Source organism: Eptatretus burgeri, chromosome 3 (genome assembly GCF_056783735.1).
Source record: "Eptatretus burgeri isolate ZD-2024b chromosome 3, Ebu_testis_v1, whole genome shotgun sequence".
Taxonomy (NCBI): Eukaryota; Metazoa; Chordata; class Myxini; order Myxiniformes; family Myxinidae; genus Eptatretus; species Eptatretus burgeri.
In genome coordinates this window covers 135,762,043-135,787,024 of record NC_140963.1, presented here as the reverse complement: position 1 = coordinate 135,787,024, position 24,982 = coordinate 135,762,043, and the positions used below count along the sequence as shown (strand labels likewise).

At 43.4% G+C, this 24,982-nt stretch overlaps 1 protein-coding gene and 1 long non-coding RNA gene across 6 annotated transcripts in view; one reads left to right on the top strand and one right to left on the bottom strand.

Moving 5' to 3' along the window:
* ATP1A3 (ATPase Na+/K+ transporting subunit alpha 3) overlaps positions 1-24,982 on the bottom strand; it is a 229,455-nt gene that overhangs the window by 64,616 nt on the left and 139,857 nt on the right. For 2 of the 4 annotated variants that reach the window (XM_085875717.1, XM_085875716.1), the window contains exon 1: positions 1,303-1,476. The exons of the other annotated variants lie outside the window; for them this stretch is intronic. In XM_085875717.1, coding sequence (XP_085731843.1) covers positions 1,303-1,314 — 12 coding nt within the window. In that variant the 5' untranslated portion in view covers positions 1,315-1,476. Of the gene's footprint in view, positions 1-1,302; positions 1,477-24,982 lie in introns of those variants that run through there. 4 annotated transcript variants of the gene reach the window in all.
* Positions 1,641-24,982, top strand: part of LOC147031048 (uncharacterized) — a 109,054-nt gene continuing 85,712 nt past the window's right edge. Inside the window, exons 1-3 of one of the 2 annotated variants that reach the window (XR_015056644.1) lie at positions 1,641-1,727; positions 1,852-1,982; positions 12,986-13,095. This is a non-coding gene — a long non-coding RNA (uncharacterized LOC147031048). The remainder of the gene's footprint in view (positions 1,728-1,851; positions 1,983-12,985; positions 13,096-24,982) is intronic. The other variant, XR_015056645.1, reaches the window with a different exon arrangement.

Here is a 24,982-nt window from a genome sequence, read left to right as displayed (position 1 = left end):
TTGGGACAAAGCTATCAAAGAACAGACAATGCTTCAACTTGCCATCATGACAGGAAGTTCAGAAAATCTCTATCACCCTGAAGAAAAAAAAAAAATAAAAAAAAAAAAATAAAAGAGGGATTCAAAACCGAAAACATTAAAGGCTCAATGTTTGGTTCGACTTGACAGTCATTCGGTTAGGAAGTATGCAAGGGAGAACACACAAGCACTACAAGCACAACCTGACCGTTTAATTTTTCCACTACACCGACCGAGAGATCCTGTGCTGCAGTGCGCCGGTTGATCAATGACCTGCTGTGTTCAAGTCAACGAGTCACGAATATAAAATGTACGTCACAAAATCTCATCGTAAATTCTGCACCCACATCTGCCGCCTTTAGGAAAAAAAAAAAATACGTTTCTGAAAGTTCAACACCCGTAAATCACCACAATTCCAAAACTCCTTCCGACTTGTTCAGACGCGCGCGAGGCTTCTGTTGGGAAAAGTTTGCATCACGTGCAGGAAATTTCCACCCGTGTCCCGCATGAATCACCCTGCCCGTCTATTATTGTGGAGCAGTCATGAACAAGGAGGTGCCGAGTGTTCGGCTCTTCTTCAGCGGCGCATGTATAAATAAATAAATAATAAAAAAGGGGTGTGTCCTCAGCACACGATGCATCATCGTACAAACAGCAATGAGACCCGAAGCTCGCAAAACCATTTCCTATGGAAACCGAAACGCTTTAACAGTCCAACCCATTGCAGATGATTAAAAAAAATAATAATATATATAAAAAAAATCCTAAACGTACAACGTGAACATCCATCGGTAAACGTCATTCATTTAATCATCAAACGATGAGGATCAGTTAAAAGGTGACGATCGAGCACAGCAGTGTAGCTCGGTTCAGGTCCTCAGTACGCTGGAGCTGCATAACCGAATCACACCCACAATTATTCCTTCCCCCATTACAAATAAGACCTCCCCTCGTCCCTCGCACGAAATCAAGGCGAGTCCGGCACGGCGTGTCCTTCAAACCGAGAGGTCACAGTCATGCTCGCACGAGCGCAGAGGTGTAATTGGCTCGTTTGACGCGAGATCCCTGCAATTATCGTGTTAGCGGTACGAATTAGTGCGGCGGCGATTCGCCATACAAGGCCCGGCACGTTGGCTGGCGGGGGCATCGGAGGACGACGACAGGAAGGCTGAGCGAACACGCCGTAATGCGACGCCATGCGGCAAACGGGTACCTGGTGGGCACAAGTTGTGGTCACACAAAAGCGTCGGGCACAACACGACATTTCCGACACTCATCACTTACCCCGCGACCCATGACGCACACGTCGAATAGAAATTAAATTTGGGAACTTTAAATAAAAAAGGCCAAAAAAACCCCAATCAAATGTAACAAAACGCCGCTGGAGACAAGAAATTCTCGAGCAGCAACGACTCAAAACGAGCCCACGTCTTAACTCTTATATTCACGGAATTACGTCACGTCGGAACCGCCCACCCGCAGGAGGGGCGGGCCAATAAACCGGAGCAGTCAACCAATAGGAGGATAAGGCGGAATCGGTCAGCCGAACCACCAATCGCTGGGCCCCTTACTGCCGCAGTTAAAAAAAAAAAACAATCCTGGAGCCAATGGTGAAGAAGGAAGGAATACGAACTTCCTGGAATGAAACGTTGCGAGCCATTTCCCCCCTTGATCGTCGTTATCTTTCCAATTTCCTGATCGCGACTGCTGTGTGTCCTTTCATTTCGTGAACGTCACTTAAGCAACACGGCCCATGGCAACGTTATTTTTTCCCCGATGTATTGTAGCAACACGTGTGCACATAGACATGTGTGTGTGTGTGTTCACATACAGGAGGCCATTGAGCCGTTCATTGCTGAACACGTTCATTCAACGCCGTAAACGTCTCGATGTTCCCGTACACACTGTACGGGGGGTACGGAAACGAATGTACTACGTCGTCACGTGACGTGCACGCAAACCAGGTATGTGCGCACACACACCTTGATCACTATCAGACATTCACCATCATTGGTCCCCTATACCTGGAGTATTTATAACCATCTCTTCCAGGGTGTTAATCTGGAGGAATGTGCGGTGTTACATACCTGGCCGGTTTGAGCAACTGGTTTTTAAACTCACTGCGGACAAATCAAGGTCGTTTCACGTGTGCTCATAAGAGAAGTACTCTTTCTTATCGCCGTGTTGGACAACACCAACCCCCCACGACTGGTGAACCCATGGTCACCAGGTTCCTCCCAAAGGTCCTGCCCTGCCCCGCTTGTAGGTGAGTTATCGCCGGCACTCTGAACAAATTACAAATTCCCGTCTTTCACTACTTGTAGTGGAACGGCAGGCCTGGTCAGCAGGTTCGTGAAAGACTCGGGCCCAAGCTTCCTCCAGCCAACCGCACAATAACGTGGGAATAAATTGTGTCCGTGAAAGAAGAAGAATTTCATTGACATCACCCTGCACCAAGGGTCCGTGGTGGAAAGCCGAAGTGAAGGAGGCAGTCGGAGTTGGTGGTTGATCGTGGTGGGAGAGGCACTGAAAAGGATGGACATTGTATCGAAGAGGACAGCTTGATCAAATGATATTGAGTTCCCCACAGTGTGTTCATGATCATATCCTTCTACTACTACTACTACTACTACTACTGCGTGAGGTCTTTGTGGTGAATGTTTTAGACCAAAGTCTTTCAAGAACTGGCTGGCCAAGCCTGATTGTGGAAGGGATGAGTAATTTGTTCATGGTGCTCAGCGTAGCTCGCCTACTCTTCCTGTGAGATATTTAACATGCACCAACGACTGCGAGGACACCTTGTAATGGACGGTTCCCACGTTGATAGCTCAATACTGCATGCAAAATACCAAGATAGCAGTTTATATCTGGCTCGGGATTCAAACCCAGGATAGACGGCTCAAGGATGAGTGCACATTACCTCGAGGCTATCCTGTCAAGCCTCCATAAGCGTGTAAATGATGCGTGCTAATTACGTGGATTTAACAATCTTACCTTGTTTCAATGGGAATTAAATTGATAGTGTACAATTAGTCCCCGACTTCGTGGTGTAATGGTGAGAGCGTCCGCTATGAGTCTGGGAGGTCGGTGGCTCAAACCCTGGCCGAGCCATACCAAACACTTTATAAATGGTATGAGCTGCTTCCTTGCTTGACATTCAGCATTTAAAGGCGAGAGCGCGGGTAATCGACGTGAGCAAGGCAATGGCAAACCACCTAGTGTAACCATTGCCAAGAAACTACTTTGGCAGCACCAGTGCTATGCAAAGAGTCAAGTCAGGTCAGGTATGGGAGCATGCGCCGGAGCAGCGCGTCGTAAAGAGTATGGCACATTCAAAAAAGAAAACATTTAATAAACTTCGTATGAACTAATTGGTTTTGATAAAATTTGTAAAAAGGCATTTCTATTAAAAATTAAAAAAGAAAGAAAGAATGTGATCACTGCAGTTTTTTTCACATTGTCGTGAATAATTCCAATCGGTGAATATTTTTTTCATTACATCATAATGCAAACCACCATATCAATAGTAATATGCAGTCGATATTTACAAACAAGGTACTGTTTAAACTAGCTGTCTGTCTCTCTCTTGTCTCCCACTACATCCTCTGAGCCACCACCTCCCCTAATACATAATAAAACTAGAGCGGCATTCATAGAGCGCACAGTTTCGCCTTGCTAGTTTATGCTCAACAAAAATACCATTGTTAACTGAACACGCCACTATCATGGCACACTGCCATTCCGGCCCATACGTTCCGCGTCATCCATGCACCCTATTATGTCACAGAGTTTATTGGCATGGGTTTTTTTTTTGTATACCTTGGTCGAGGCTCGTATGAGAGCTAACACACAACTCACAGTAAGTGAGGATGGGACGGGGAACATGGCGAAGAGAAGATGGACATTTCGGGGACTTTCAGGAAGGAAAGCAGGAGAAATGAAGGAAATGGGCTTGGGTGGATTATCAGGGGTAGAAAAGATCGAGGATTTGGATGGGGGAAGATAAGAGGTGGTGGTGAACAGCTGTTTTGAAAGCCTGGAGGATGGGAAAGAATAGAGTGAGGAAGTTTATTCCAAAGGTGGGAAAAAAGAGGAATGAAAGAGTGAAGATGAGCAGTGATTCGTGATTTTGGTAGTTTTACCAGAAGGGGGTTGTTGGCGGACCTTGAGCGCCCTGTGGAAATGTGGTGGGGACAAATCGCAGAGAGAGCAGGGGGGGGGGGCAAGGCTGGAGAGGAGTCAGTAGAAGACAGAAAGACCACCGACCAACCTGCGGTGATCGAGTGAGAGGCCCAAAGACTCAGCTTCATTGCGGGAGATGCCGATGATCTTAAATGCCCTGGTTTCGACAGCGTGAAGCCGAGAAAGGTGGGAGGCAGGAGCACCAGCCCAGAGGGGAGAGCAGTACTCCATCAGGCTACGGACAAAAGCTTTGTAAGTGGTCAGGAGCTCAAGAGGGCCAAGGAAGGACTTAGCACGACGGAGGATTCCCAGTCGGCGACTGGCTTTTGAGGCGAGGTTGGAAATGTGACTTTCCCAGGAAAGGTCATGGCAGATAGTGAGACCTAGAAGCTTGAAAGAAACGACTTCTTCCAGAGGATTGTTGAGAAAGTGGATGGGGGGGTTTTGTAAACGGTCCTTTCGAAGAGACATAGTGAGAGTGTGAGATTTGTCTGGATTGAAAGACATGTTCCACGTGTTGGACCAGTTTGTGATTTTATCCAGATCTGCAGTGAGCGAAGAAGCTGCTGCTTGCCGGTCTGAGGGATGACAGATGACAGGCAGAGGGTGGAGTCATCGGCAAAGAGAAATAGAGGATTTTCCAGAGAGTCCGAGAGATCATTGATGAAAACCAGAAAAAGAACAGGGCCCAGAACGCTACCTTGAGGAACTCCAGCCTGCACAGGAAGAGGGGATGAAAGAACTCCATTTAGGGCCACACGTTGACTGCGACAGGAGAGGAAGTCTGCGAGCCATGAGTGGAGATGGCCTTGAATACCATGGGAAGAGAGTTTGGTGAGTGGGGCAGGGTGCCAGACTGTGTCAAAAGCACGTGATATGTCCAGGGATACGGCTCAGATTTCCTGTCTGGCATTGAGGACCTCCATCCATTGATGGGAGAGCAGAAGCAGCATATTCAGGGTAGAGTGACCTGGTCTGAAACCAAATTGATGATTGGAAATCAAGCCATTGGAGAAGAGGAAGGATTTCATGTCTGAAGCGATGATGGATTCCATCACCTTGCTGATGATTGGGAGAAGGCTGATTGGTCTGTAGTTACAGGGATCTGTTTTTGCACCTTTTTTATGCAGGGCAGTGATGTTAGCAGATTTCCAAGCAGATGGCAGATGACCTTGGGCAAATGAGAGGGTGAATAGAACAGAGAGAGGGTGAGCAAGAGCAGAAGAGCAGGCTTTGAGGACACGTGGGCTGATGCAGTCTGGACCGGTTGCAGAATCTGACTCGAGGTTTGAAAGCAAGCTCTCCACCTTGTCAGGAGAAAAGGATACAGAGTCCAGGGACAGTTGAGTGCGACTGGGTAAAGTGGGTAGAGATAGTGATGGGTTTGGGACACAAGATTTAGCTGCAAACACCGAGTTTAGACATTCAGCTTTATCACGTGTGGAATCAGCAGTGCGGCCATTTGAGGTAAGGGAGGGGATGGAGGGGGAACATACACCAGAAACAGATTTGATTAAACGCCACCAGGATTTTGAGGAGGGAGAGAGGTTTGAGAACATCATAAATTTAATTCTTCACTCACATCAGGTCGGAGATCAGATTTTTTCAGATAAGGATTTCAATGCAACTAATTATGACTGGATTACCACTTCATGGATGATGTACTCGCCATCACCCTACATAGCCCATGGGGAGTTGATAACATGTGCCAAGTTTTAATATTTTTCATTGAGCTGTTTCGGAGAAAAGGATGTCCAATTTTTTCCTTTAATCCAATATATAGCATACCATGTGACCTATGATGTCAGAGTTAGCGATTAAATATTCTCCATTCGGAGACACTTTAAACATAAATTTCGCATTCATCGGACGAGCGGTTGCAGAGGAAACCATTTTAAAAGTAAAAATATCCAGATGTGGACACACACACACACACACACACACACACACACACACACACACACACACACACACACACACACACACACACACACACACACACACACACACACACACACACACACACATATACACACGAGCAGGAAGAAGAAAAAAACAAAAAAGAGTTGGACAAATTGGGCAAAGACAAAGAAGGCTCATTGAAATGGGTAAGAATAGGTCAGCTCAATTGGGACAGAGAACAAATCATCATTAATGCTCAAGACCAAGGGCACGACACAAATGGCTTTAAGAAAATGGAGGGACTGAGTCAAGTGGACAAGTGTAGATTCAAGCAAGGCAGAAACAGAAAGTGTGAGCTACCTCCTATTGGGATGTAAAAAAACTCATTTCAGAACAGCTGTGTACACGAAGGCACAACCGGGTTTGTAGAGTAATCCACCGGCACATCTGGAAAAACTTCAATATCCCATTCCCAGAAAACTCATGGAAACATGAACCAAAAGCAATAATTGAGAACAAGGAAGTAACGCTCACATACAACCTGATGATCCGAGCGAGCGTGAACAAAGTAAACAAAGCATTGCCACCGGATATAGTACTTAGGTATAAAAAAGAAAAAACGTCATTGCTAAATGAGGTTTCAGTTCCCAGCGATTTTGGCCTAAGCAACACAGAAATCAAGAAAATGACAAAATTATTTATTCATATGCAGCCTGTGGCTGCTTGGCTGCATTATTTTATTGGGGTGCACCACTGATACAATGCCCCCTGTTACCAGCACACTGGTACTCATTTCACCAACCTCAAAAGGATGGCAGGTTGAGTCAACCCACCTGGTGTTAATTCAATGGTTTTGAAAGGGGCTTGAACTGAAGACCCTAAAATCTTAAGGCAGCCACCATAACAATTAAGCTAACACCAGGCTAATGACCAAATAGCAAGACCTCAAAAATGAAATGGAAAGATCGTGTAAGTTGAAGAGTGCCCAAATTGCATCAGTGATTATTGCAGCAACAGCAATGATGAAGAAGAACCTTATAGAGATCTTAAAAACCTTCCCTGGAAATAATACGAACGAACTGCAGTTGGAAGCTGTCCAGGGTTCAGTGACATCCTGAAAAGAGCTCTCAGAACAAAACTTGGAACAAAACAAAACTGCATCCTGACCTTAATCAAAACCTAATCGGCTTTTTCTTGTCACATAACCAACTCATCCACCAAGTTTTGTCATTATCCGTCCACAACCTTTTGAGATATCATGCTATATATTGTTTTGGCCTCATCTCTTAATAGTGAAGAATCACTTATTAATTAAAAAAAAAATTCTCGTATCCCAATCAGGATCTTCACAAAAAATCAAATTAATTTGGCCTTGTCACACACACCCAACCTGTCCACCAAAATTTGTCCGAATCCGTCCATAACTTTTTGAGATGTTCTGCTCATAAACAGACAGTAAAATGAACAATCACTCGTACAGCAACACTTGGCAAAACAGATAAAGTAGAACGGCACTCGGTAGGTGGCATACCTCCACCAGGCTGAACAGTTTACATTTTGTATCCCAGTGAGAGGCTTGATCTGAACCAAAATCGAATCGGATTGTTCTTGTCACCTTATCAACTCATCCACCTATAGTCTTGTCATAACTTGTCCACAACTTTTTGAGATATTATATAAATATATATCTAATATATAAAGCTCTTTCAAACCACTGACTGACTGATATTAAAGATTGGGACCTTCTGGTTGATGTAGTAAGCTGAAATTTTTTGTGATGATGGACATCGAAGACGGTACACCGAAAAAAAAAATCACAATCGTCGTACAACATTCATACAAGAAATTATAAAAAAAATTGTAGGTGAGCGACCCGAGACAATAGGGAAACACAATGTGTAAGCACACAAAACTTACTGCAGCTGACCCCAACAGAAGTAAGGTGGTATGTATGTATATACAGTATATATATATATATATATATATATATATATATATATATATATATATATATATATATATATATATATATATATATATATATATATATATATATGTCGGGAATCGTACCTTTTTCTATTAGCTTTGCTTTTAGAAGTCATATGTTTTTGCAGGCTTGGTGTTAATCAAACTATACTCTTGTCTGGCTGCTTGAGAAAAAGGACAATTGGAACAGTGTATGCAGAAAATATGATTGTGATTAACCTTGAGTAATCCAGAGGAGCGCTGTGAGAGCAGGGCTAGGGAGTGAACCGTTATTTCCTCTTATCTCTCCTTCTGTTTCACCATTCTTGTAATGAAATGAGCCAACTGCCTTGCAGCTGGTTAGGTTGAAAGGACAAATTGTGAGATAAACATTTGTCCAAAGATTAAACCGAGTACATAAGGGGGTGATAAAACCGTCTCAGACAGTGACGGCACCCTCCGAGCATATGTTCCTGGTGTTTGCCGTGCTCCGTGTACATGTACCTTGGTGGATAATAAACGGCTTTCTCTCAAGTAAGTACACATCAATGTCTTCATACCTTACATGAAGGGTGATTAACGTTTACGATATATGATATATGATATATATATATATATATATATATATATATATATATATATATACATATATATATATATATATACACATATATATATATATATATATCATAATTATATAGAGAAATTTATGAAACCTCCCACCCACCTTTGAATGGATAAAAGTGGGATCGTTCAGGTGGAAAGTCAAAATCACAATTTTATTGCAATATTACCAAACCAGCGAATGGTTCTGCTGAACCCATGATTGTGCTTACTTCCGGATCGGTAGCAGTTTCCTACGGATCGAACGTCAAAATCATAATTGTATTGAGATATTTATGAAACCTCCAACCACCTTAGGACATCCACTGAGACCCCAAAACATTCCACAGAAGGTTTGGTGAGGCTTGCCTCTAAAACTCAGTGAGTAGTTCAGGGACAGACAGACACTCCTGCTATATTGGTGGGGCATCCGTGGGAAACCCACGGGCATAGACATATATGACATTTGGACCACCCCTCTTCATATCTGAGGCTTCACTCACGAGAGGGGGGGAGGAGGAGAGGATCATGCACAGGGGAGAGGAGGGAGGTAGGGGTGAGGGGTGGTAGAGGGTGTGGAGTGACTTACTTCTGCCTTGGCTTGGGAGGATTGAATCGATTGACTTGACTTGAGAGGGGGGAGAACCTCACTTGATTGACTTACATCGAATACACTTCACTTTATAAATTAAAAATTCCTAAAAACCAAACGTTATTAATAAATAGTGGATTCCATCGTTAGTACAGTACACACATTCAATTCATTATATCCAAAGTTTTTTTTCAAAGTATTGTTTAATTACATAATTGAAAAACAGTTATCACTTGCCTGAAATAAACTATTTATATATACTCCAAAAACATTAAAAATATAATTAGACGACAGTTGATCCCCAACTTCAGTTTTCCCTCACAGGGAACTCCACCCTTCCTCTTCTACTCCTCCTCCCTTCTCTCCTCACCCTCCCTTCTCTCCTTCCTCTCCTTTCTATCCTCACCCTCCCCTTCTATCCTCATCGTCCCTTCTATTCTCACCCTCCCTTCTATCCTCACCCTCCCTTCTCCTCCCCCTCCTTTCTATCCTCACCCTCCCTTCTCTCCTCCCCCTCCCTTCTCTCCTCCCCTCCCTTCTCTCCTCCCCCTCCCTTCTATCCTCACCCTCCTTTCTCTCCTCCCCCTCCCTTCTCTCCTCGCCCTCCCTTCTCTCGTTCCCCTCCCTCCCTTCCTCACTACCCCCTATCCTCACTCTTCTGCTTCCCCCTCCTCACTACCCCCACCCTCCCCCTCTCTCCCACTCCCCACATCGCATCCCCCCCACATCACGTCTGACCAGATACATTCAAAACAGTATCACAATTAATTCCCGAGCAGCGAACACTACCCTTGCTCTTCTACTCCCCCTTCCTCCTCTCCCTCTCACCCTCACTACTTCCCCTTCCTTCCCCCTCCCCACATCACGTCTGGTCAGATACATCCAAAAGAGCTATTAGAATGCATTTTTGTCTAAAAACGCCAACATTCGTCCGATTTGCTCACCTTTTGCTGAAACCGAAACTTAAACCATCTCAGCAACTACAAAAAATTAAATCAGATACCAAATTATAGTTAAGAGAAAGATATGAGGGAGTCTGAATGGGCTTTGTTTTATAGGCCTTAATTTCACTTTAAATGCATTTTTGCCTAAAAACGCTAATTTTCTTCCGTTTTTTTGCAAACAAAACTTACATCTTTGCAACTACAAGAAATGAAATCAGATATCGAATTAGAGTTAAGATAAAGCTGTGAGAGTGTAAGAAAATGTGAGCCTCATAATAGAGGCTATAAGGAGCGAACAAATGCAAGCCTTATAAAAGAGCCACCCCGAATGGACATTGGTCCAACTCTGAATTTTAGAAATTAGGCCTGTGTTGACCTTTTGACCTCCTGCGAAAGTTTCAGAACGACTGGCTGAGCAGTTTGGGCTGTAGGCGAGTAGACATACAAACAAACAAACAAACTGAACAGATCAACATACTCGGAAAAAATTTTTTTTGCAGAGTAACAAACAGGAGTAAAAACATAACCTCCGTCCACCTTCAGTAGCAAGCCTGGTGTTGGTTTAATGATTAATGTGGCTGGTTTAAGATCTTAGGGTCTTCAGTTCAAGCCCCTGCTGGGCCTTTGAATTAACACCAGGTGGGTTGACTCAGCCTGTCATCCTTCTGAGGTTGGCAAAATGAGTACCAGCTTATTGATAACCAGGGCATTGCATCAGTGGCACTGCTGTGCCACCAAAAATTGATGCAGCCAAGCAGCCATAGGCTGCATATGACTAAATAAATAAATGAAACTTCAATGGTGGAAGTAATAATAGAAAACAAAATGCTTAATTTCATTCACTCTCTTACCTGTGAACATTCTCCTTGAAAAACATGAAATGCAAGTGATCAAAGCTTATGCCTCTCCTGTGGATTTCCATCCCTTGATCTTTGGCATCATGCATTCACCAGAACCAAGTTCACCTCATTACTTCATTAGGGGACCAAACACGCTACAATGGGAGGTACAGATATATTCAAGTGCACGTTGCTCAGGAATTGTCAAAACAGGGCCATTTTGGCCCCAAAGACCAGTTAAGTCAATGTATGCCAGTGAGATGCAATATTTGAGTTATTTAATAAACAGGTTTTGATGTCTAAGTTTTAAAAATCGAGTTTTAAAAACCTGTGGATGGATTTGACAAACCCATGTATCTCCAGTTACTTTGGTTAAATGTGAATCCAGGATGGCAAGTTGTTGGTTTTAATAAAAGGACTTATTGACACAATCTTGGGTGATATTTGTACTATGATCGCTCATCTATGAATGAATGGAATTAGAAAATAATTTAAAACAATATTTTCCATCTTAATATATTAAATTATGTTGAGCAACTTCCACTACCCATTGCCAACCATGACTTTACAGCAAGGGGGGGAGGGGGTGCAGGAGAGTGAGGAATCACGTGATGATGTAATGTGTGTTATGGGCAGCCGTGCCCACATAGTCTCGAGTTTATTTGCCTACCCGGGCCCATTAGCACCCAGGGATGTTATTTCAAGGCTCAGCTGGATAATGTTACTTTGTATAGTGGTTTTATGATTCTCATCATGTAGATCATAAAAACTCCCATCTCCACAACATCTACAGTTATAATCTACCTCTTATAGCATGTGCACTTGTGCTGCCATGTGTTATGGTTTATTTTTTTAAATAAGGAAGAGCCTGAGAACTAATGTTACTCAGCATCACGTTCACACAGCTCATTTTTTTTGGCCTTACAATAGCCCTTCTCTTCACCCTGGCTAACTGTATGTGCTCGTGTTGATGAGTATGGGATTTGGAAATGAAACCTTGTTTGTCATCAATTCAAGTATATGGCTGTTAATTCCTCCTTGCCAGCTTCACCTGGCTCTCTTCCTTTCCTGGCCCTCACCACTTTTGCCTCCGGTACCACGCTCTGCTACTCCTTCCGCTCCCATTCCTCTCCCTTCCATATGGACTTCCAACATTTTATATACTTTAATACAATGTTAAACATCTCTCCCAGGGTGACAAGACAGCTAACCTCCTTATGGTTCACTCTGCAAGACTAGTCGACCAACAGATTATTATTTCGGTATGATATGTGTCAGGATATATTAATATTCTTGTAAATCTGGATTATTTCTCCGTTGAATTTGGACAATTATTCAAGATTTATTTTTTACTGTTTTCAATTTCGTGTTATACGAGTGTGCTTCAGATTCCCTAAACTCTACAAGTGCTTATGTGAATGAAGCGTAGGTGCCTGTATCCTCCGCATACTCCAACTGAATGTGGAGGGTTTAACTCCAGCTAAAAAGGTGTTCCACAGAGAGCTACTTCACATGACATGATCATAATCCTGCATCAAGAAACTCATACGTGTGATAAAATCAGAGCTACAATTCCAGGCACCCACAAGGTAGCTTTCACCTCTCGTAAATATCATGGTCTTTCATGGTAAATCATGGTAAATACCACCACAAGGTAGCTACATACTGTATGTGAAATCTACCATTGGGCATTGCAATGTAGTTTATACATCCCAGCCAAATGCTACCTTCCAATGGCATGTAATATGCATCCAGGGTCTACATGTTTCCAATATGTACAACCACCCACCACTGCCATTCAAAAGTGATGAACTGCCGATAGTTACCTCACCTGCACTTATTGTGGGAGACTTTAACTGTCCATACAATGAATGGGGGTAAAATACTCTTCTGCTGATGGAGATATCCTGTGTGATTGGGATTCCCAATGTGTCCTCCAGCTGCTATTTGATAGATGAGAAGCAGCTACTTTCTACTCAAACTGATGGGGCACTCATTCCAACCCTGATCTGCTCTGGTGGCATGGTGATCCATCTACCCCTCCACAAAGGTCAGTGTTAGTCTGTTGATTACTTTCCCAACTCCCACCATCATACAGTTCTCATCAAAGGTACTCCCTTAGCTACCCCTACAGCTACATTGATAGTCAAGCACAGGAACTTCAGAAAGGCAAACTGGAAGAAGTGATAGACTATGACAGGGGAACTCCTGGATACCCTGACTAGCACTAGATACCCCACTAGCATCTGACACTGAGGATAATGAGGAGTTATAACACTTTCTGTCAGTCCATCATGGTGGTCTCTAAATAATGCATTTCTCGTGGTTCCGGAAGGTAAACATTCCTGGATGGGACTCCGTGTGAGTAGCTGCAAAATGCAGTCAGGAACACCATCAATGCCAAGGAGGCCAGTGCTGCAACTGCAGAACTCAAATCCAAGATTGGATGAGACCAGTTGGGCCAGAATGTAGAAAGCTGTAACAAGCAATTGGCTTGTTATTTTCTTTTCCGAGAATTTTTCAGTGATTCTTCATCACTGATAGGGCTAAAACGATATGCAGCATTATATCTCAAAAAGTTATGGATAGATTCGGCCAAAACTTGATTGGTTAGGTGATAAGAACAAGCTGATTACATTTTAGTTCAGGTCCAAATATAATTAGCCTGGCGGAGGTATGCGCTCTACTGAGTGCTCTTGTTGTTGGTGTATGAGATGTCTGGAACAATATCAGCGAAGGTGCCAGACTTGCACATTTGAGAATTTTTAAGTATCTTTGAAAATGCAATATGGCCACCACCAGCAAATTGTACAAATCTACTTATTCTCACTTCTTGATATGACAATAACATGAATGAAATGTCTTTTTATGTGTTTTCAGACATAAGGAACTTTTTTAAAGTTCTTCTCTGATATTCTTTCTGTCTTGAACATCAAGTTATTTTCTTCTGTTACCTTTTTCCTTGTGTTTGTCATTCCTCTCATGGTAGTCCTCATCCAATCATTATCTTCATTGTTAAAGTTTGTCCATAACAGTTGATACCATTTGACACATATGGTATGACTGGACCCATCCAGCAATCTGTTCCTCTGATGTACTGATTCTGACAAGACCACCTCTTCCCTTCCCTTTCTTTATGTATGTTTGTTCTCCAAACATGTCTGACGAAACGCCATTCCACACTCCAATTTCTAAGCCTACACACATGTTCACCCAATTTGAAAGGAACCTCAGCCTCTTCGTCAATTTGCCACTAGACATACCAGGAAAGGGTATCTGGCATAATTCCAATGTCCTGCAGCCATCATATAAGGAACCATTCTTCTCATGCAGTGTTGGTGCAACAGCTAGTTTCCTTCACGCTTTGCCCGGGTGAATAGGTGAGCAATGACTACTGGAATTATGAAGCAGTCCACCCATACATTCCTTGTTGATGATTGTCACACATTCTCAAGTGCATCTTCCAGCTTTTCAAGTGTATTTGTATTCCCTTTCAGCACATATACTTCCAAAAGCACAGTAGCAACGATTCTGAAACCTCGTAGTACCTTTTGCCATACTTTCCCATTGAGCATATTCAGCACTTCCTTGTACACAGCATGTAACAAGTCTTCTAGGCCAGACCACTTCAAGAATGTTCCAAAACAACCACGAAGGACATCATTATGTGCATTCCTCCAGGCCTTAGTGTGAGATGTTTCCAATGCACAGTCAGCCTACTGAATTTGGATTGCAATCTTAAATAATTGAAGACCACAAACCATATACATGTATTTCTGTTCATGTCCTTTGGTGACATCTTCCAGTGTATTGAGCCTAGTCAGAACAGTGTCTGGGTGTGCTGGTGGTGCATCTTTCAATGGACCAGAGATGTACTTTGTTGCTTTATTTACTGCTCTTTCCCATGGCCTCATTGTCATGTAACCACCCAATTCTACCCTGGGTTCTCCATTGGAGTTTTGTGTCATGACAGACACCAGTCATTGCACATCGGCATTCAAAGCAGATGATATATACTTATTGTTGTCTTATGAATAGTTGCAAATGAAGGCTCTTCATGGTGTACAACATTGGCTGGAAGTGGATTTTTCGGTCCATAATAATGTTGGTATTTCACTGATGTGAGACCCTTCAAGTCGGCATCTTTCAACTGTTGCTTGGACAATCTTGGTATCACCACATTCTGATCTTCACTGTGACTATTGCTGCTTGTGTCAGAGTCCAGCTGCTTTGCATTCACAGATGGATGTTGTGGGGACTCTGTGGCCATTGCATGCATTTCACGAACACCATTTGGAGTTGAAACATATAGATCATAATTGTCAATCCAAGAATTAACTCTGCCTCCATCCCACTTGAGTCCTCTTGTAGTACAATCCTGTTCCTCATTATACTTTGCGATAGACAGACAGAATCGCAGAGCTTCATCATATGTTGTGACATAGCCAAAATCGTGAAGAGCTTTGATTATTATTTATTTTGACCCAAAGGGATGATGAAGCTCAACACCAAGGTCAAGTGTGACTTGTGATATTTGCACTTTTTGTGATATGCGATTGTATGACCTGTGCCAAGCACAGTTACTGTTCACTGACATCACCATTTGAAATCAGCTTTGATAAAAATGTCAACAAAATTATATTTGTGCTATCAACTATTTGCTTAGTGAAACTGCTCAGATCATCAATGTCTTTCCGTTTTGGAATGGATTTAGCTTCTTTTGTTATTTTCTTTGCTCGTTTGTGCATAAGCACATCTTCATCAGACTCATCTACCTTTACAAGATGCAAGTTTTCAGGTAAATGTTTGCTGAAGCAATGCAGACTTGCACAGCCATCAATGTGCATTACGACAATGGAGTCTTTGAAATGTCTAGTGATTTTTTCAATGAGCTCAAGTCTTGATAATTTCACATATAATGTTTCATTTCTGGTAGCGTTTGAGTACAGATTGTGCATTTCAACGAATGTCCACACACGACTTGGGTTATCAATCATTTCGAAAACAACATGCAGAAATGATTCATCCTTGGTATTGGCTGCAATGGTAGTTTGGATGTTTTGCTTTCTTTTGAATTATATTTCCGCAGTGCTGGTGATATCTGCTGCCTGCAGCATGTAGATCTGATTGTGTGGCAGAAACTCTTATTCTCACCTCATTTGCTAATCGATCACCATGCTCGGTACACACGTCTCGTGGAGATTCTTTTAAAAATTTCTGTCCAGGTCGATCTGCTGTGCGGCACAGAACAACTCTTTTTCCAGCACAAAAGGATTCTTTGGGTTCTTCTTCAGACGTACAGATTGCCACAAATCAAAGAGTTCCTCTTGAAGACAAATGTCCAACTTGAATCCAATTTCCTCCTTGAAATGCGAGGTTTGCTGTTCGCCAAAACCTCAGTCTTCATCCATCGCCTGTGTAAAATAATAAACACATTCATTATACTGATACGATTATGTAATAAGGCCAACAAAAAGGTATTAGTTTCTCACATGGCCACCATATTAAATGATTTGTAATTTTCTTCGTAAATAATGGCACCATTGGATTCCTTCTGCCTGAAAACATAAAAGACATTTCATTCAAGTTTTAATCATAGCTACTTGTGAAGATATAAGAATAACTACATTTATAGGATTTGGTGGGAGCTGTCTTGGATTTTCAAAGATATTTTAAAATGCTCAATAGTACCAGTCTCATAGCGTTCTAGACATTCCATGGACTAATAATTCACAAAAAAAGTTTGTACATACCGACTTGCAAGGTTCCATCCAAATATGCCATTTGGCGACCAGACTATATCTGATCAAAGAGCCTTGCATCAGATTGTTGAGCCTGGTGTTGGCTTCGTGGTTAGGGTCCTGAGTTCAAGCCCTGTTGGCCGCTGAATTAATACACCAGGGGGTTGACTCAGCCTGTCATCCTTCTGAGGTTGGTGAAACAAGTACCACTGTACTGGTAGAGGGGCACTGCATCAGCAACACAGTCGTGCTTCCAAGAAATGAGAGCTACCCTGGCAGCTAAGCTGCCATACGCAAGAAGAAGAAGATCAATTTTTTGCAGAATGTCAAGAGATGTGTTATCAGCAGTCTCCACAATGCTTGGAAAGTGATCTTGTGGGTATGCATTGATTTTTTTTTGAAAGCCTTCCTATTCAGAACATGCTCAGTTGAATTTGGGCCAAGGATGACACTTTCTACCCTGGTGATAGATTCACCATTTATGACACAGCATCAAAACATCCAAATATTTCTGGCTTGGATATTTTGATGTGGTGGAATTACTGTGGTATGATGGCCTGTGGGGATCCGTGCAGTAATCATGTTTTTGTAGTTTTGCAGTAATATCTTGTACAAGCTGAAGTACCTGGCATTGCCTGGGGAAATTCAATGCAATATGCATTGAAATATTTCCTGCACGACAGATTGGGGAATGTTGGCCTTTTGGTTTTGTATGAATTGTAATCAATCTTGGGCATTGCAAAATGTGTTTGAACTTGTATTGAAATTCTTCACCTTCTCAGGGTGCCCAACATGCTGCCCTGGAGGCTGCTTGTCTTGCACACTGATCCTCAACCTGAGCCTGTGTCTGATCTGTAATCTAAGCTGACCTGGAGGCTGCTTGTCTTGCATGTTGATCCTCAGCCCAAGCCTGTGTCTCCTCTTGAGTGTGAAGTGACCTGTAGTCTTGCCATTCTCTTTGTATCTGATCTGTTTCTGCCCCTCAGGTGTCATTTGGCAGTACTTATAATGCAAGTAAGGTAAGTTAAGATATTTCTTTACAGAAGTGTAACCTCGGGGGTTCCCTTGAAAGATGATTCGAAGTCGGAAATGAAAATATGTTGGTAGCCCAAAAGCAGATTACTTGCATGCAAAGTTCATTGTCATGACCTGGGAATGCAAAATAAAATAAAATAAAACAAAATAATGAAAATCGAGTAATTAACTTCAGTCGTTGAGCATGTGTAATTTTTGTGCAACAGACTATTTATGCAAATGAAGGCACCAGAAGTGCTCCGCCAGGCATCTTGCCATGCCAATGGCTTCATGCCACAGGAGATTAAAGTTAAAAAAGCAACATACGGATCATAACGAGACGGTGAGTATGAGAGGTAGGTGAGAAACGTACCAAGGGAATACACCATTTCCGTCATTAGCTTGCATATATGTGACCTCAACATACGATCTTCATAAACATATTACTCGATCACTCTCAGGGAAAACCCAAGCAGAGTGTAAGCAAGATACTTCATCGAGGCCTGAATACGAGTATTACAATAAACCTGGAGGAGCAATTTGTCAAGGGTATGAACAGTTTCTATTGATGGCTTTCAAACATACAGGATGTTCCAAAACGACCTGGACAACTTTGGTTGGTAATATATTAAGAACCAGAAACGATACAACGACATGCTTTGATTTATATAATACAGAAACTCATAAAGTTTTGTACACACCATCAATACACTTCAATGTGAGCTCCATTTGTCATGCACAGGACATCAAAGCAGTACATGAGTTATTGCCATGTTCGGCTCAGCATGTTTGCGTCCACCACTGCGCATACAACTGTGATCCGAGAACGAAGATCCTGCAGGTTTGCCACCTTAATGTTGTAGACATCTTTGACAACCCCCCCCCCCCGCCCAAAAAAAACAAACAAGGAAGGTTATTGTGTCTGGTGATCGTGGGGGCCAGGCAGTTGGTTCGTCTTGGCCAATCCAGTGAACTGGAAATTTTCCATTCAGGACGGCTCAAACGATTAAGGCCCAAATGAATGAGGGGGAGCGCCGTCCTGTTGAAAAATGACATTGTGTTACAGGTCTTCAATCTGTGGGAAGGTGAATCCTTCCAACATGTTCATGTAAATTGTTGAGGTCACTGTATCCTCCACAAAGAAAAAACGGACCCACCAAGTGATCATGGAGAAGGCCACACCACACACTGACATTTGGACTATTGCATATGTGTTCAATGACCATGTGGGGGTTTTCAGAGCCGCAGATTCTCACATTGTGCTGGTTGACCTTACCTATGCCTGGTGTTGGCTTCCTGGTTGGAGTAGTGGGCTTGGGATCCTATGATCCTGAGTTCAGGATTGTGTCCAATAGCCAAGGAGTCTGCTTCAGCAGCACCAACGCTCTGCACAGAGTATGGTCACAATGGATAGATGGACCTGACCTGGTGTCAGGTCAGATTAGATCTGTGACTTGGTACAGGTACCATGTAAACCTGTTCCATGGTCAGGTTGTCAGTGACAAACCCATCTCCCCACCAGGTTTCCTGGTGAGGAGGGTGTATGATCTGCACACCCAGCAGGATGAAGAACAAAACCTGTCAAAGGGCGGAGGTGCTCCTTGTGAGCCAACGGCCATCCATATCTAGTGCCCAACTGTGTCTGCGGATGTCCTCTTGCAGTTGGGTAACTTTTTATAAGGAGGTTGGTGGTAGGATTTGCACTCCGGCCCTCCGTAAAACCACTTCATTCTGCGAAACATTCTAAAAGCAGAAAAAAATCTGAAAACCCACGCCGTGGGAGTACCTCCTGTGCAGCACACCATCGCAGGGCAGCTCACCGGATGACGGGATTGGGGCAAAGCCTTCAGGACCCCCAATCTTTGATGACAGGAGGGAAACCACGGGGTAACCTTCCCGGGTCAGATTGCGGTAGTGCGTGTCGGGTGGTGCTGTTTGACGTCCACCAGACAGTGGTTTCCGTGAGTGAACATGAGGCGGTCCCTTTGGATGGGTGCCTGGAATGTTCTATCCTGAAGAGAGGATGATCACCTGTCTCTGTTATCATCTGAGCTCAAGCATTTGGACATCGGTATTGCAGCACCATCTGAGGTTCGGAGACCGGATAGTGTCGAGATAATGGCGGGTGGTTACACCTACTATTGGTCTGGTCGCTCTGATGGTTACCATGCCCAAGGAGTTGCTGTAGCTGTGTCCAATAAGCTGACTCCATTGGTAACTGAGGTAATATAACACCGGTCAACGAGCATATTATGAGACTAAAGATTCGTCACTCCTTAGGTGTCATTTCCCTGGTCTCTGTCGATGCACCGACTGAGGCGAGTGATCTCACCATGAACGACGCATTCTATGCCACGCTCAAGTCTGTGGTTGATCAGTGCCTCAGGCGAGATACTCTCCTCGTCATGGGGGATTTCGATGCATCGACTGGAACTGATAGGGGTGGTTATGATACATGTGTTTGTCCCCATGGGTCTGCAACTGTAAACCGGAATAGCACTAAGTTCGTTGACTTTGTAATGTCATGTGCTTAGGGTGGCTGGTTCATGGTTTCAGCGCCCACAGGCTCATCGCTGGACTTGGTATTCTAACGCTGGCGGTGTGGCAAAGGAGAATGACCACATGCTCGTTGATGGTCACTGGAGGATGATCCAGAAATGCAGGGTCTACCAGAGTGCTCAGTTCCTCAATAGTGACCACAGGCAAATTCTAGCAACTCTGAAGTTGCAGCTTAAATCCAGGAGAATGGTACCATCCCAGCTGAGGCTGGATGTTGGTAAGCTCAAGGATGAAAGGGCAGCTGAAGAGTTTGTGAACAGGCTGAGTGGAGATTTGGGGGGTCTGGGTGCTTTGGGGGATCCTAAAGAGTTTTGGAGTGCCTTCAAGACCACTGTCCTTGATGTTGCCGGTAGATGTCTTGGAACTCACCATCGGGAAAAGAAGAATTTTGTCTCTCAAGGGACAAAAGATACCTTTGACCAGAGTCGCAGGGCCAGGCTGATTGGCGGCATAAAACTATCCGTGCACTAAGGGTGGAGAAGGAGACCTATTTGCGAGGAATCTGTGAGGGCTAGCGCATCACCTGTGGACAAGTGATTCTCATCCTGCTTACTGGGGAATTCATGCATTGCGTTCCTCCAAGTTAGAGCCTTGGAGCTCCTCCAAGTTGCGTTGTACTGCAGTTAGAGCAAAGGGTGGTGGGCTCTTGACAGAGGAGTCCGATGTGAAGACCCGCTCGGCCGGTTACTTTGAGAGGCTGTACCAGGCTGATCCACCAGCTGTTGAGTTGGATGTCAGGGGTGTTACAGTCCCCATTGCTGACCCTCCAATAAAATGTGGTCCACCTTCGTTTGTGGAAACACAGGCTGTGGTGAAACGGTTGAAATGGGGGTAAAGCTCCTGGGATCTGTGGCATCCATGCTGAACTTCTCAAGGCTGATGGGAATGAATGTTGTACTCGTGTCATTGCATGCAGTTCTGTGCTCTGCCTGGAACACAGGCATCATCCCAACTGACTGGAAGAGGGACTTTGATATCCCTCTCTGGAAAGGGAAGGGTGATCACCAAACTGCAACAACTACCAAAGGGTGACGCTCTCAGTGCCGGGCAAGGTCTTTGCTCGGATAATCTTGATAGGGTTTGCCACCATCTGCTTGAGCACCAGCGTCCAGAGCAGTCAGGCTTTACACCAAAGAGGTCAACGGTTGACCGTATCCTTGCTCTTCGGGTCCTCACCGAACGCAGACGATTGTTTTGGCAAGGGCTGCTTACAGCCTATGCGGATTTCTGCAAATTGTTTGATTCAGTGGATCAGGATGCCCTCTGGAGGATTCTTGGTTTTTGTTAGGTGCCATCAAAACGGATCAATCTGATGTCTAAACTACATTCTGGTACTGAGATGTGGTGTTACCATCTCTGACTTATTACCTTCGCAAACTTAGTTTGACGAAGGTATTGTATTGACCCCTGTGTATTTATTTATTGGTAAATATGTGTGCGGACAACATTGCGCAAAAACTGCCCGGACCGATTTGCATGAAATTTTCTGAGATGATGTGCAGTTACTCAAGGACGCCAGGCGAAGCTTTTGTGAGCGATCGGATCAAAGGTCAAGGTCAAGGTTACAAAAATGTCAAAATCGTTTTTTTGCGATTAAAGTGTCAATTTTGTTCCAATTTACATCAAATTAAGTCCAAAATGTTCAGTATTCAAATCCCGATCCACTGATATAGCGTATGGTATAGTGTTTGCAACCCGAGTTAGTCTGTGGAAGTCAAAGGTCAAGGGGGTCACCAAAATGGAGTTTTTGATTGGGAAGCGTTGTGGACAACATTACACAAAAACCACTTCGCAGATTGTCATGAAATTTTTGTGGATGTGTTTGGCATCACGAGAGGACAAATCGATTAGATTTTGGGAGCGATCGGATCAAAGGTTAAGGTCAGGGTCAGAAAAAGGTCAAAATCGTTTTTTCGCGATTAAATTGTCAATTTTGTTTTGATTTACAGCAAATTAACTCCAAAATGTTCAAAATTAAATTCCCCATCCTCTAATATGACACATGTTATAGTACTTTTGTCACCAAGGCAGCGGTTGGGGGTCAAAGGTCAAGGGGGTCACACAAATTCACATTTATATTGGAAAGCGTTGTGGACAACTTAACGCAAAAAAAACAAAACGCAGAGAGGCTTTAATTGTTTTGGATTTGTTTGGCATCATGAAAGGACAAATCCATTAGATTTTGGGAGCGATCGGATCAAAGGTCAAGGTCACAAAAAGGTCAACATCGTTTTTTCATGATGAAAACGGTTAATATGTTTCCGATTTACATCAAATTAACTCCAAATTGTTCAGTGTTCAATTCCCCATCTTCTGAAATGACACAAGGTATAGTACTATTGTCACCCTAGGTAGCGGTTGTGGGTCAAAGGTCATGGGGGTCACGAAATGCATATTTGTATTGAGATGTGTTGTGGAGAACTTAATACAAAGTTAACTCGTGGCTGCGGCGAAGGTAAGCGCTCTACGAGTGCCTGTTCTAGTTTCCATTTGTTACTATAGTTTGTCAGGAGTATGTGCTGGCCCCCACACTTTTCAACACTTGTATGGACTGGATTCAGGGGAGGATGTGGGAGATCAAGCTGCGGTGCATCATTTGGGAATGTCAAGATTTCTGACCTTGATTTCACAAGTGATGCAGTCATCTTTGCGGAGACTCTAGATATCTTTCTGGGGGTCCTCGGGGTGCTGAATGAGGAGTGGGAGCCGCTGGGATTACAGGTTTCCTGGGTCAAAACTAAGATCCAGGCTTTCAATGACAACTTGTATGCTGCTATCCTGTCTGTATCTGTTTGTGGTGAGGATGTTGAGGTCACGGAAAGATTCACTTACCTTGGCAGTGATATTCATGTCTCTCCTGGCTGTGAACCAGAGATCAACAGACGTCTGGGTCGGGCCTGGAGAGTCATGGATTCAGTGGATAATGGGGTGTGGCGCTGCTGGTACCTGTGCGGCAGGACGAAAGTCCGAGTCTTCAGGTCTTTGGTGCTTCCAGTCTTGCTCTATGGATGTGAGACTTGGGCTCTGACCAGGCATTTGAGACAGAGACTTAATTGTTTTGGTACCAGGTCTCTTCAGAGAATCCTTAGCTCTCGCTGGTCGGACTTTGTGTCCAATGAGCAGTTGCTGAGAGAGACTCAGATGAGATTTGTTACCTGCATAGTTCATGAGCATCAGCTGCAACTGTAAATGTATGGACATTTGGCTTGTTATCCTGAAGCTGACCCTGCTCACCAGATTCTCTCAGCGAGGGAGCCTCATGAGTGGAGGAGTCCAATGAGCTGACCACGTGCTTCGTTGTTGCAGCAGGTTGATCAGCATCGCAAGGAGATGGGGACGGGCCAGGCATCTGCCCGGGGGCTGGCCAGACGTTGGCCCTTGGAGTACCAGCAGAAAGTGGACACAGCACATGCTCCCATACCTGACCTTCCCCGATACATGAAAGCAAGCTTCGTCTCTGAACATGACCTTTTTCAGGTAGTCTTCATCATCCTCTACGCGATCGAGCATTTCCAAGGCAAACTCCTTGCGTTTGGGTCCATCATTTGGTTTGAGTTCCTGCAGAATCTGCACCTTTATAGGCATAAAGCTTCAGTCTTTTATGCAAAATCCTGTGTGAAGTGGTGGTTGGTCGTCCCATTTCTCTGGATGTGCGTCAAATTGATTTTCTGGGACTTTGTTGAATTGATTCACGCACTCGTTCAACGTCTGCTGCACTTTTGCTTAGTTGACCAGTACTTTTCTGTTTCGGACAACTTCCAGTCTCCTTATACCTCTTGTACTACTCTCTGATACTAGTCCGCAATGGTGGATTCCTTCCATACCTTGAACATAAATTACGCTGAACTTGCGTGTCAGATCTCGTCTCGATGAACCATTCGATGCACTGAGCTTTCTCCTGTGGAGTCACCAGTTTCCTTTACATGAAACCACCAGACCTGAAAATTAAGAAAACTATATGAGCTTTTGTATCATATAAAACAAAGGGTATTGTTGTATCATTTGTGGGACTAAATATATGAACATCTAAAATTGTCCAGGTCTTTTTGGAATACCCTGTATTAATTGGTGTTTAGTTTGAATACTCAAAATGCTGTGATGTAACCATCAAAACACAATGGAAATGGTTTGCTCGTTTTAAATAAATAAATAAATAAATCTTCACACATTATAGTTTGTTGATGCCTAGGATTCGTAATATGAGAGAGAAAAAGAGAAAAAGAGAAAAAGAGAAAAAGAGAAAAAGAGAAAAAGAGAAAAAGAGAAAAAGAGAGAGAGAGAGAGAAAAAGAGAGAGAGAGAGAAAAAGAGAGAGAGAGAGAAAAAGAGAGAGAGAGAGAAAAAGAGAGAGAGAGAAAAAGAGAGAGAGAGAGAAAAGAGAGAGAGAGAGAAAAAGAGAGAGAGAGAGAAAAAGAGAGAGAGAAAAGAGAGAGAGAGAGAAAAAGAGAAAGAGAGAAAAAGAGAAAAAGAGAAAAAGAGAAAAAGAGAAAAGAGAGAGAAAAGAGAAAAGAGAAAAGAGAAAAAGAAAAGAGAAAAGAGAAAGAGAGAAAAAGAGAAAGAGAGAAAAGAGAAAGAGAGAAAAAGAGAAAGAGAGAAAAAGAGAAAGAGAGAAAAAGAGAAAGAG